Consider the following 13565-nt stretch of genomic DNA (forward strand, 5'->3'; position numbering starts at 1 on the left):
CTTCCAGGTATTGTAACAGATTTGTGAATATGTTTTGTTACATCAGATCTAGTAGTTGGACACCTAACCCCACATTTTGTTTTGAGAAACAGCAACAGGCGACTGTGGATGAAGAGACACCCAATTACATACTGCTGTCAGTGATAACACCCAAGAGAAAAGGGGTAGTGTGACATAAGGCGATGGTGGAAGACAGAATCTGTCCCTTAAGCCTCTGTACTTTCCATACATAGCGGGTGCCTTTGTCGATGGAAGGCCGTTGGAAGAAAAGCTGCAGAAGCTTGAGTTTCTTGTTTTTTTTTGCAGTGTGTGGAGGGCACCAGCTGTGCCTCAAGAGCCTGTCAACCCAGCACTTAAGAGTCATCAATACTTACAACATGAAGATACACTCTCGAACCCGTTAATTCCGAAGGCCCTATGATTCAATACCTTCTCTCTCATTAATGCACAGCACTGAACTGCAGAGCTCCTTTATGTGCACACTGCAGCACATGTTCGGATTTATCAATGTAGCACATCATTGTGCACATGAAGGGATAACTTTTCCACTTAATCCTTTGTCCTCTTTCCAGATGGCACTTTGTTCCATTGATGGTCAAGCACACTTTGGGCCAATGTTCCACTGGGCCTTTGTCCCTCTGTGGCATATGCAAGAACCTTGAACAGGCCTGAGCTCAAACCTCTGGAAAGTCACAGCATGTGCTCCAGTACAACTTTGATTGCCATCTATAGAGGACATAGAGGAGCTATGTGTAGTGTCACGGCCTGAAAGGAGAATTAACTGAGACCCTAGTCTGTGAGAGGCCCAGATCCAGCATAGGCCTCACCACAGAGAATCCATTCACAAAAAGGTCGAAAGGGCAGTCGCCCCTGATTGAATTTTGATGTCAGGTGGTCCCTTGACATAATGAAAATTATTTGTGTCACATTACCCTGAATGTAGCTCCCTGTGGTGAACACAGACCAGGCTGCACAAGAAACCCTCACACTTCTGCAGTTTTGTTTATGCTGGGGAATCACGTTAGAGATAGGTGAGCATATAGTCAGAGAACGAGGGTCGCTATCTCAGATCCTGTGCATACAGGTAGCGGGTGAAGGTGTGCTGCTGAAATACTTCTTCGTAGGCCTCCTCCATCCGCCTCCAGCATATGCTGCACTGCAAACAGGGCCGGCATTCAATGTACATCATAACAGATTTAGAAGTTTCCAATTTTCATCTTCTCTCCAGACAAATACTAGAGGGAGCAACGTATCCATTTAATCCATTTAACAAATGATAAAACAGTCAACCCACCCTGGGTGGGTCCACAGGTTCTGGATACTGCTGAGCTATTGGTGCCCATGCATTATTTGGAGGGTCGTTGCTGTTTCAGCGTGTGTTGTGTTGAATTTCTGTCTCCTTGGGTTTTAACCCAGCCATTCATTACACCGCTTACCCTCAGACACCTGTCAGGCATCGACCATCAGGCTGGAGCCGCAACAATTGTGCATCCCTCCATTTTTGATTCTCTGCACAGCTCCACGTATGTAATCTCCTTCCCCAGCAGTCATTGTGCATGCCAACAGGACAGAACTATCGTGATAAAAATGCAGTGCACTGTGCATCACTGTGACTTTGTGTGCAGCTAATGCAAATCTTCTTGAACAAACTTGTGGAGTTTCCAGAGGATTAGAGAAATTAATAGTGTTTTTTCATTGGCCATGATTTATTTTTCTTTATCTACAGTGCAAGTACTATGTTACATTGTACTGTGAGAATGTATCTCAATTCTCTTTGTACATTGAACCTCTTCTTGTCCCCTTTGTAGGTCTGAATCATGATGTGAGCCAATCTAAACTCACACACATCTAAACCCATACATTTTTCCCACCACAAGAGAGTCCAGTGAGTAGGAGCTTCTCTGAGTAAAATTCTTCTATATCCGGAAAGCTTTCTAGTGTATGTGCACTTTTACCCATCATACATGCTGCAAGTGCTGCATTCTGACCTGTGAACAATGCCATTTCTGTCTCCCAACAGTTTTTTAAACCACCGTACCATTAAACATTGATAAAGCCCAAGAGAGTTCAGGTTGGATTCCTGAGGCAAGTCACGCTCACTAAATAGTTCACGCATGTGGCATTGTCATGGCATTGTTTCACTCTCCAAACACTTGTAAAGTTTCTGGTCAGTGTAATTTATGCCAAGGCCCAGTTACCCTTAACCCCGAGCTCATCCCTCCTTGCGTTTACTTACAAATAAAATAACAATCACAATATGTAGTGCAAGTAACTACATCAGATGAACCTTACGTTGCCTAGAACCTTAAAATGAGTTTTGTCTGACAGTCATATGAACATACAATTAAAGCTGTTGAAAATGATGGAAAGTGGGCACTACTCTTCTTTTGAAAAATAATCTACCTATGCGCATCATCGTTAGTAAACAGAATCCCAAAGCACACCTACCGATTTTCCCTAGTGCCATTTTCATTGTGATATGCATAGAAACAAATTGTTTACATACATATTTGGATTCATGAATGTATATACCAAAATATTAAAGTTGATATAATAGTTACTTTAAATTGCCATAAATACATTAAAATGCAGATCCCATATTTTAACAAGGGTATGGAGGTGTTGAAAACGCATGGAGGAGAGTTTGAATGCGAAATATATAAACTGATATATAAATACATAAAACATAATTTGGGTAATGCATTTGTATTGAATGAATAAAAACATAAAATACAACAGTTTTACTCGCCATTTCTTATTGTAGATCATTCAGTATTCCCAGAGCAAATACATTTGGAGGGCTTACAGTAACAGTTCATTAATCCACGTCATGACATCTAATATTGATATACTTACCCGTACAGTTTTTAAAGATTATTCTTTCCCCGATCATTGAAGCTTTCAAGGAAAGTTTTATCTCGCTAACATGGCCAACCATCTACCATTTAAATCACCTTCAAAAGCCATGCAAGCGCTGATAACAAATACCATTCTAGACTTAGTAAAGGGAAAGGATAAAAGCATATCAAACAAGCACACATCTTTATCTCTCTCTTTTCAACATTGACCCTTCTCAGCAGTCGTAACTTCCCAAACCTCAAAGAAAGCCAATAGAGAAATCATTTTATTTCTGAATCAGTGTTAACTTTGTGGTAGCCAGTTCTAACAATTTCAGAACTACTACGTCTCCACATATCTACAGAAATAGCCATATTTTTGGTGGAATTTTCAGAAAAATGTGATAGAAGAAGGTTGGGGGCAACGAGCCCAGAGGATTGCATTTTATTTTTTGGAGAATTATCCTAGTTGACTGCAACGAAAATCTGGGTTGAAACGTAATTACAGCAGCGGTTATCAGTGAAGCTGGACCTCCAATGGTGTGGGAAATGAAGGTCCAAAACATTGGTCCCTGGGGTGCTGATGTCAGGCTCACAACAACTTTTTCATGACATCTATGTCAAAATGGAATCGCATCTGGGATCCCCGATACAAGTGTGCCGTTGATATCATACTGCATGAAGTCCTTGAACAGGACAAACACATTGGCTAATTGCTGAAGAAATTGTATCCGAAATGACATTTCAATAAACAACAGAAAAAAGTTTAAGAAAACCAAATATATTGAAGATTTGGTATCTCTATGTGGCCAAATTCAGACTTTCTCTTTACGCTGCTGCAAAAAGTGGAGATATAAGTGATGTCCAATGAGATGGGTTTTTGTTGATGAGCATTAATTCATAAACATTATTGATTCTCGCTGGTGTTGGTGCTTGGACACCTTGTTCTATATCGTTGAATGGGGTTTATGCCCTATTCAGGGGGTAAAAAGGGCTGACCTCCTGATCCAGTGCACGGACAAAGATACTTGGCCTTCCCTACAGTGACAGGTGTGGCTTGATGGGTGTCTCAGTCCTTTTTAAATCATTTGCAAAATTTCAATTATGCCATGTAATTTACGTAATTTCAGGAATTTTACATTAGCCTTGTCACATGAAATTCAAAAATTAGGCCATTAAGCCACTTTGTGTAATTACATGCCATTAACAGTATAAAATACTGCAAATTGTTAAATTCATGATAAACATTTACTGTGAACATAAGGGAATAGAACACGAGTGACTGATGTTCGCATGCTTTGGTGGAAATAGGCCCTCACATCAAAAACTGTTGCAAGGCTGTGTTTCGCACAAAAGTATCACGTGAAATGACAGATTTAAATTTTGTGTAATTTTGCTTAATTTTGCCATAATTTTGTATAAGCATTTGAAAACAAACTACAGGAATTTCACACATGCCTAATTTTTGCAGGTGTGTGCAACAGGGTCCAAGGTGCTGCTGTCAGGCTACCAGGGTAAGTCTTAAGCCATGTTTTCACTGCCACTGTAGTGGATGGCACAATAGGTGCCACAGTCCACAGGTGGAGTCTAACTTTTCATATCAGCAGTATATTTCTGCACCACATATTATGTCCTCATATTAAAATTAGAAGTACCAATCATGGTTAAGCCAATTTAGACATGTTCAAAGACACTGTGACAAACAGCCAGATGCTGCATCAATGTGTCTTGAAATGCGCATGCAGATATTTATTTTATTAAGGGACTTGGAGATAGTCATGTGAGTAGTAGGACCAATGGCTTAAACAGTAGTGGCTTGTGCACCTCTCAAATTGGCTTGAGAGCTGATTCCTCGTAATGCATTCACAACTGAATACCTTATCCCAAGCTGTTCACACCTAGTGCCTCTCTCCGTGTAAGAGAGCCAGTAAATGAAGGGCCAGTGGTTGCCGTTGGGAGCCACTGGCACTCGTTTTCTGAAAAGCACTTTTTTCCTGCATGAGACATTTACTGAGCGCAAGAGAGGGAAAAACCGTCACAACTAAGGGAGAAAGCAGGAACCTGCAAGACTGAGATAAACAGGCAGTGGATGTCTCGTAGCAAATTAACGAGGCCTCAGGTGGATTTAGGACTACACAGCCTTGGTATTCGGCGCACTGACAATTACACTGACAGCAGACATCTGAGCAGAGCTTTGGTCATCTGCACTTTTTATTTGACAACTTAAGCACTGAGGGCTTTGAGAAGGAGCTAAAGAAAGAATAGCGCTTTCTGGCCTTTGTGGCAAGTTCTGTAGCTAGGGGCTGGTTGATATGTCTCAGAACTGTGCGTGACTGGAGTTGTATGCCTTGCTTGCAAAGAGACTGAGCCTAACAGTCTGCAGGATAGCAGGGCTGCCCGACAGTCGCTGCCGGCACACAACTGAGAAAGTGTTGCAAACAGTCAGTTTAGAGTCTGCTGCAAACAGCTCCTTGCAGCAGTCACTCAAACCTGTGGATAAAATATCTTCCCATACATAACCTTCTGGGAGATGCTAGCAATAGTTCACCAGAGTTAGTCTTAAACTCTATTACATTGCTTTGTAGATTGAAACATCGAACTAAATCTCATACCACAGATGACTTCATAACCTTATTGAGAGCCATACAGTCTGTCGGATGCAAAATGCAGACCCTGTAGCACATTAGTATAAAGCCTCTCAAAAACACAAACAGAGAATGCTTCTCGCACACCGACACACACACATAGCTACAGTATGTAGCTCACATTACCATGATCTGTTTTGCAAAGCCTGTACCCATATCATGCCCACAGCCTGAAGCCACTGTTTAGACCCTGTTTCAGACGTTCACAGTCAAGTTGTCACAAAATCTACTCAATCTGTCACATACACACAGGCAGTGCTATTACCAACATGCACACTGCCCTGACTGTGAAAAACGGCGTACCACAGCATCACATAAAGTCACGTAGTATATCACTCATGTCACACACATAGCATAACATCATCGGACTGGGACAGAAGATATGCCCAAACTCAAATCAAAGTGGTCCCCATTAGCAAAATAAATAGCTAACAAGTGTCCCATATTCGCAAATCAGGGCAGCTATGAACTAGTAAAGACAAGCTGTATAGGTGTTTTACTATGTACAAACGCTTTGGGAGACTGCATACATTTGTGCTTGTTGCAGGCAACCTTTGTGGTAATATTAGAGAAATCAACTGTAATAACCGGTCTACCAGATCATAAAACAGGCCCACAAACTGTCAAAAACCGAGCCCAAACACCAACCTCTCAGACCAGCCTTTTAGGCACTGCCAGATTGCCGTACAGACCATTCTGGCTCTGCATATAACTTGCAATGCAATAAATGTCAGAGCGTGGCACGAACATCCCAAATGTGTCCCAAACTCCCACTGAAGTTATGATATGCACCAGGCCACAACCTGTCCCCACGTGCAAAGAGCACATAATTTGCCATAAAGTGCACAATAATATCTCATGATGCCACAGAGAACAAGCACACACATAACCTGTTACATAATGTCAGAGATCGACATTCATAGGCCGACACTGCAATAAACATCCAATCAACAAATTATGCACATGGATGCGCACCTACATGCCTCTTACATACACAACATTTAGCCTATTTCACAAACACATCCTATTGTATGCATCAAGAAACCAGAACATGACACCCAGGAGAAGTCAAATATCACCATCCCAGAAACGTAAACAAATCTGAGTCTGTCATTGAGCCGCATAGGTTAAAATCTATGTAGTTTGTTTCGCAGACATGGTCCCATAGGCTGTCATGCATATGATCCATATACATGTCACACATAGCCCGTATGTGTTTCACACATAACTGAATATGTCACACACTTGTCCAAACCTGTCTCACTCGCAGCCAAAAGCTTGCCTAAGACAGCCTTAGGATTTGGCACCCTAACTCTAAGCCCACTTTGCTGGCTAAAATGGCAGGACTGTCTAAAGGAATCACATAAGACGTGGGACCACTTGTCAGCTCACTCAATCATAGTGTCAGTTTTACCTAGGTTAGGAGAAAGCTGCACGTGGTTCTTGTAAAATGTAAATTGTGAAGATAAGCAAGAATAGAACACAGCACACAAACAAATTTGAGTAAAACATAAGTCCAGTTACATCAAGTGATGTCTAGTTTCCATAGGATAGATGGGACAAACAATACATTAATGTCCAAATCAGAACATTCTTGACAGGTGATGTCTTTATTGTCAGGAGTGTTGTATTAGGGGTACACAGAGTACTTCACTGCAGACACAGCCAACACGTGTTTCGTCATGCTGGTGACCTTTTCAAGGCTATTTGGGCGTAATACTGGCACGACAAACTCAATAAGTCAATCAAAAAAGAAATACGAGTCCATGTATCTGAAATCGGGCTAGTTCAAATCCGAGAGTTCAATCACGCGAAAAACGTCAAAGTAAGTACAGGTGTGTAGATAACATGGACCATGATAAGTCCAGAAGCAAATTCATAGAGAGACAGCGATCCCAAGCAATAAATGACGTGCCGACAAACAATCTGTATATTGTTATTAACAAAATGGTAATTGTATTTAAATAGCACTTGAAAATGTTTGTCAAAATATTTTTATTATAAATATTAATGTAAATGCGATATAGATATTTATTTTAAATATAAAACTAAAGAAAAATGATACTGAACCATTTTTAAATTGTCTATGTAATGTAAATATAATTAATTACAATAAAACTTGTTTTCTAAAAAGTTAAAATCTAAATACAAACCTAAAATATGTTTTACTATGCACTAATAATGATTAAAACTCATGTACAAAATGAATTAAAAGTCATTTATTATATTTAGCAAAAATTATTGTTACATTAAAATAAGTTATTAATATATGTTATAATTAAATAGAACATATGTACTGTTTTTTATATTTTTAACATTAAATTATAATTATATGTATGTTTAACTATTTTAAATAATTTAATTTAACATTATTTCCTATGGGATTTTAAATGTAAGTACCTACCTCCATTATTTTCATTGGAGGGTGTTGCATTACCTCTGTTTGACCATGTGTGGTGCTGGAATTACTGCTTCCTATTTTTAAGTAGTAACTTACAGTTGTGAGTTTGGACCCGGAGATGTGTAAGTCACACTTTTGAGTAACCTGCCCTCTAATTTTATGGACAGCTCAAAGTAGTAAAGTTCTTAAAAAATGTGTAAACTCATACATTTCTCGTCCAAACTTAAGACTGTAAGTTAATACTGAAAAAAGACAGTAGTAACACAGGCACCACACATGTCCAACCACAGGTACTCCAACAACCTCCAATGAACATAAACCTATGGAATAACAAAAATATATATAAATCGAATTCGTCCTCCAATCACTATTTACATTATTTGATTCTGGACCTGGCCTCACAGTATAATCAAGGAGGGACCCGTTCGTAGCTCTTCCTTACTATTCGCTATTGCTACACACAGGATTTACGCACCACCACTCTTAGCCTAAATGTTAACAGTGCAAGCAATTTATCGTTTTAAAGCTGCGAGCTCCTTTTCATGTGTAGTGAGCACACGAAAGAATTGAAGCATCCTAAGCATAACAACACATTTTTCACGCCTTCAAAACAGAACGCAACTTTAAAAATGGCTTGTTACCTGCAACGTGCGGCAGCCACCCACTGCACAGGAGCAGCAGTAGAGCGGTGCTGCACTCTGCTGAGATCATCCTGAGCTGTGTGCAGACGTGCTTTCTGTCACTCATGAAAGTCGATTCGGAATTTATAGGCTCTGGTGAGTGGTGGGTTAGCCAGGTGAGGTTCCTGCATATCTTCCAACTCGATATGAGGAAGTGATTTTGATTGTGTTTATCATCACACTTTCCCACAGTTCTTAAATTAACGCACGTAGCTTCCCTTTTAATGCCTGGTTTATGGCACGGCTCTCTGCCAATATCAGCTTCTTCACAAAAGTGATGTACACACTTGTAAAACATTTGTCAAACTTGAATCCGATTCCTTGAGCCAGAGACATTTTCAGGCATGGGCAAAGTGGACTCTGGCCCTGGGCCGAAGCCTTTCAGGGCATCCCACAGAGCCGGCTCTGTTCTTCAGGGAGACTTTCCCTGATGACCTTGAATAATTCTTAAACAGACTGTTTAAAATACCTTTTTTCCTGTGGGTATTATGTGTCTATTACAGACATTTTGCAGACAAATGCTGTGTTTATGTTTCATCCATAAAAAAAGTTCCTTTTAGATCAAAGCAGGACATCACAAATGAGAAATGAGAGGGTGTCACAGAGATTATTTGTTCTATTGGTTGTGACCTGCTGCTGTGTTACATTATTGAAAACATACCTCACTATTTCTGAATATTAGACGTAAACACATTTACAGTTTGCACAAGTGTGCCTGTTTGTGTGCTGTGCACTGTCAGTGACCCGAAAGCGCTGAAGGTGGATCATAAATTTCAAGCTGTTCATAACAGAGGCCCCAAAAATACGGTTGGCCTAGGGCATCCCAAATCCTTAAGATGTCACTGCCTTGTGGAAGGATGCTGTATAAAGGTTGCAAGTTCTGTTTGCGGGGAATACAATATTTGAACAACTATCTGATGTCTTCCAGTGTTTCTTCCACTGTCCCTACTCACATCAGTGCTTTCCTTAGTTCCCACCATCTCCATTATTTCCGTGGTGGGGGGTTATTTACTTCTTCTCATGAGATGTCATATCAAGCACTAGGGAGAATGTAATGTTGTTAAGTGACTCACTGTGCAGGACTTAAGGCGATCTTTTTCATATCCGAAGACCCAGCCAAGCATTACTCAGATAGAAAGCAAAGCTTTTCCTTCACCACAACATTATCAAAAACGTCTCTGGTGTAATCCAATTCAGAACAAATACTTGGGATCTGAAGGAGTGGCCTCCAAATCGTTGCTTGGAACCAAAACCGGCTGACCAAGCTTTCCATCCCCTGGGGTAAATACATTGGGTGCAATACTCTATTAGTTACCAATAACACCTGGTATTTATACTGCTATGGCTGGAAAATGTAAATACTACATTAAAAAATATTATCCCAGGTATTACAGCACAAATCCTACTTTGCTCACCATGCAGATTAGAGTATTTCTGCATCACTGACCCACTTAAGTATGCAGAACGATTGGCATCATGGAATTTCGAAGGAAAACAAAGAAACACACATTGTAGTAAAAAAAGCACGGGGGAGTGACCAGAAAGAACTAAGACGAAAACAGTGTAATCTCCCTAACATCAGACGACTACACAAAAGAACACCCTCATCTAATAATGGGAAGAATTACATTACTCAATGTTCAACTTTACTGACATCAAGGGCAGGTCTAGCCGCTCTATGTATCTTCCTACAGGTTTTTTGTTCAAGGGCGCTGGACTCTCACCCACCAAGTGTGGGATGCTTCATCTAGTTTGCTCCTTTTTAGTGACCCACATCTACAGTAAGCATTTCTGGAGGTAGTGGGGTGGAGGCTTAGTGAGTTCACTTTGTCCCATCAAAAATGAGCTATTTGTTAAGCCTGAAGCTACTGCTCCATGGAGAGCGGGGGACATTGTGCAGTGGGTGGTGGGATCTTAAAATTGTGCAATGGAAAGTGTTATGAATGTGATTAAATAGAACCTTTCTACTGCAAGATAAAAAATCAAATGACAGGAGGTGGGGATTTTTGGACCCTAATTAAGTAGTGTCAACATGTTTCTGCCCTTTAAGCAATAGCCACTATCTTGTGGGGCTTTCATATTTTCAGAACTTATTGTTAAAGAAAATACATACGGGTAAGGGCTCTCATAAATTAAGGGCCAGATTTATGGAGCCCTCGCGCCATTCCAACACCACATTAGCGTAATTATTTTGACACTAATGTGGCTAAAATGCTGTGCCATATTTACTTTGTAACCCCTTGTGCCACATTATGCCTGCGTTAGGCCTGCTAAGTGCAGGTGTTAAAAAGAAGCTCCCATTGATTACAATGGGGCTCTGGGTGCATTGCAGGATTAGCGTCATAATTGTTGACGATAGTCTTGCAAAGCGCCGACTTATGACCCTGGTCACTCAAACTACCACCATGGTGCGCCATATTAGAAATATGGTGCTACCATGGTGGCGTTAGGGGGGAGCTAAGAGGCAAAAGAAAAGTGGTGCTGCCATAGATGCAGCGCCATGTTTCATAATTAGGCCCCTAAGTATCCAGAATGCACGCTATATTTTCCCTGCGGAGATGTTTAGGGCAAATGCTGGAACTGCTTTGTACCGAAATAACATACCATGACTGCACTAAACAGTGTTTGAGGGCTTGCTAAGTGATCTCAGTTAAGACACTGATGTACACACACTCAATGGCATGCATTAAATATGGTCTATGAAGATCCAGAGATACTGTCCAAGTCTTCTCAGTTCGTGTTAGTAAGGCGCAGTAAAGCTTGACTTTAATTACTAAAAATAATAAGTAAACTCCAGCTCTGGAGCTTTCACTCTGAAGGAAACACTTAATTATACAGAGTAAAAATGAAATGAATCAACAAAAATAAATACAAGCAAACTTTACTGAATCATCTATCTTTAAATCAGTAGCTGGAGCTGAAGAATTTAAAAATGCTATAGGTTTTGCTTTTCCCAGTCCTTTCTCCAAAACTGAAGACTGATAAATGTATCTCTCCTAGTGTTTTGAGAGGTATGTGAATGTTAGACCTGACGGCCTTAGGATGGTCACCCCTAACTTTTTGCCTGCCTCCCTCTACTTTTGAGATACTGTTTTTGCTGGTTTTTAGACTCTGCACACTTTAACACTGCTAACCAGTGCTAAAGTGCATATGCTCTCTCCCTTTAAACATGGTAACATTGGATCACACCCAATTGGGTTATTTAGTTTAATTATTAGTCCCTAGTAGGGTGCACTATATGTGCCCCGGGCCTGTAGATTGAAAGCTACTAGTGGGCCTGCAGCACTGATTGGGCCACCCACTTCAGAAGCCCCTTAACCTTGTCTCAGGCCTGCCATTGCAAGGCCTGTGTGCCCAGTTTCACTGCCAATTCGACTTGGCATTTAAAAGTACTTGCCAAGCCTAAAACACCCCTTTTTCTACATATAAGTCACCCCTGGTAACCCCTAGAGCAGGATGCTGTGTAGTTAGAAGGCAGGACATGTACCTGTGTAGTGTACATGTCCTGGTAGTGTAAAACTCCTAAATTCGTTTTTACACTACTGTGAGGCCTGCTCTCGTCATAGGCTAACATTGGGGCTGCCCTCATACATTGTTTGAGTGGTAGCTGCTGCTGATCTGAAAGGAGTAGGAAGGTCATATTTAGTATGGCCAGAATGGTAATACAAAGTCCTACTGACTGGTGAAGTTGGATTTAATATTACTATTTTAGAAATGCCACTTTTAGAAAGTTAGCATTTCTCTGCACTATAATCTTTCTGTGCCTTACAATCCACATCTGGCTGGGTTTAGTTGACAGCTCCTTGTGCATTTACTCAGACACACCCCAAACACAGGATACTCAGCCTCACTTGCATACATCTGCATTTTGAATGGGTCTTCGTGGGCTAGGAGGCTGGAGGGCCTGCTCTCACACAAAGGACTGCCACACCCCCTACTGGGACCCTGGCAGACAGGAGTGAACTGAAAGGGGACCAGGTGCACTTCTAAGCCACTCTTTGAAGTCTCCCTCACTTCAAAGGCACATTTGGGTATAAAAGCAGGGCCTCTGCCCTACCACCTCAGACACTTCCTGGAGAAGAAACCTGAACCAGAACCTGCACCCTGACAAGAAGAACTGCCTGGCTTCCTAAAGGACTCACCTGACTGCTTTCTGAAGAGGACTGCTGCCTTGCTGTTGCCCTGCTGCCTTGCTGCTCCCTTGCCTTGCTGCAGAAGTGCTCTCCAAGGGCTTGGATATAGCTTGCCTCCTGTTCCGTGAAGTCTCAGGACCAAAAAGACTTCTCTTCTGCAACTGAAAGCCCAGTGTGGTGAAAATTCGATTCACCGCCTGCCAAAAACGACACACAGCCTGCTTGCGGTGAAAAATACACCGCACGCTGAGTCTGGAATGATGCAGCCCGATGTCAACACAGAAGATCGACGCAGCACCAGCGACGCGACCGGAACTGCAACGCACAGCCCTACTGGATCAACACAAGCCGACTCAGAATGACGATGCCCGACTGCCTGAGAGGAATCGATGCAGCGCCTGCCATGCAGAAGAAAATTCCATGCATCGCCTACCGGAATTGTCGCAGCCGCTGTAATTTTGCTCCGCAAGCCCAGGATTCCATGCATCATCCCCAGGGAGTCTGAAAACCCCGCAACCCAAAGAGGATCCAAGTCTGCGCGGCGGAAATCGACACAACGTCTTCCCCGCATGGAAAATAGTGAGGCAAGTCCATGTGCCAAGGGGTGAAACCGACACACACTCACCATTTTCCACGCATCTCCTTCTCTGCGGTCCCTTGCGAGGATTTTTCAAAGCAAACCAGGTACTTTGCCCTGCAAGAGACACTTGTTGTTTCTAGGAGAACTTAAGACACTTTGGGCTATATTTATACTTTTTGACGCAAAACTGCGATAACGCAGTTTTGCGACCAAAAAATTAGCGCCGGCTAACGCCATTCTGAAGCGCCATGCGGGCGCTGTATTTATTGAATGGCGTTAGCCGGCGTTA

At 41.7% G+C, this 13565-nt stretch overlaps 1 protein-coding gene across 6 annotated transcripts in view; it reads right to left on the reverse strand.

Annotated features, from left to right (window-relative positions):
• LOC138300185 (deleted in malignant brain tumors 1 protein-like) overlaps positions 1–8652 on the reverse strand; it is a 499499-nt gene extending 490847 nt beyond the window's left edge. For 4 of the 6 annotated variants that reach the window (XM_069239172.1, XM_069239171.1, XM_069239174.1 and 1 more), the window contains exon 1: positions 8525–8652. In XM_069239172.1, the coding sequence (XP_069095273.1) occupies positions 8525–8630 (106 nt within the window). In that variant the 5' untranslated portion in view covers positions 8631–8652. The remainder of the gene's footprint in view (positions 1–8524) is intronic. The other 2 variants (XM_069239175.1, XM_069239176.1) reach the window with 2 other exon arrangements.
• Positions 8653–13565: the final 4913 nt, after the last annotated feature.

This window comes from Pleurodeles waltl, chromosome 6 (assembly GCF_031143425.1).
Source record: "Pleurodeles waltl isolate 20211129_DDA chromosome 6, aPleWal1.hap1.20221129, whole genome shotgun sequence".
Lineage (NCBI taxonomy): Eukaryota > Metazoa > Chordata > Amphibia > Caudata > Salamandridae > Pleurodeles > Pleurodeles waltl.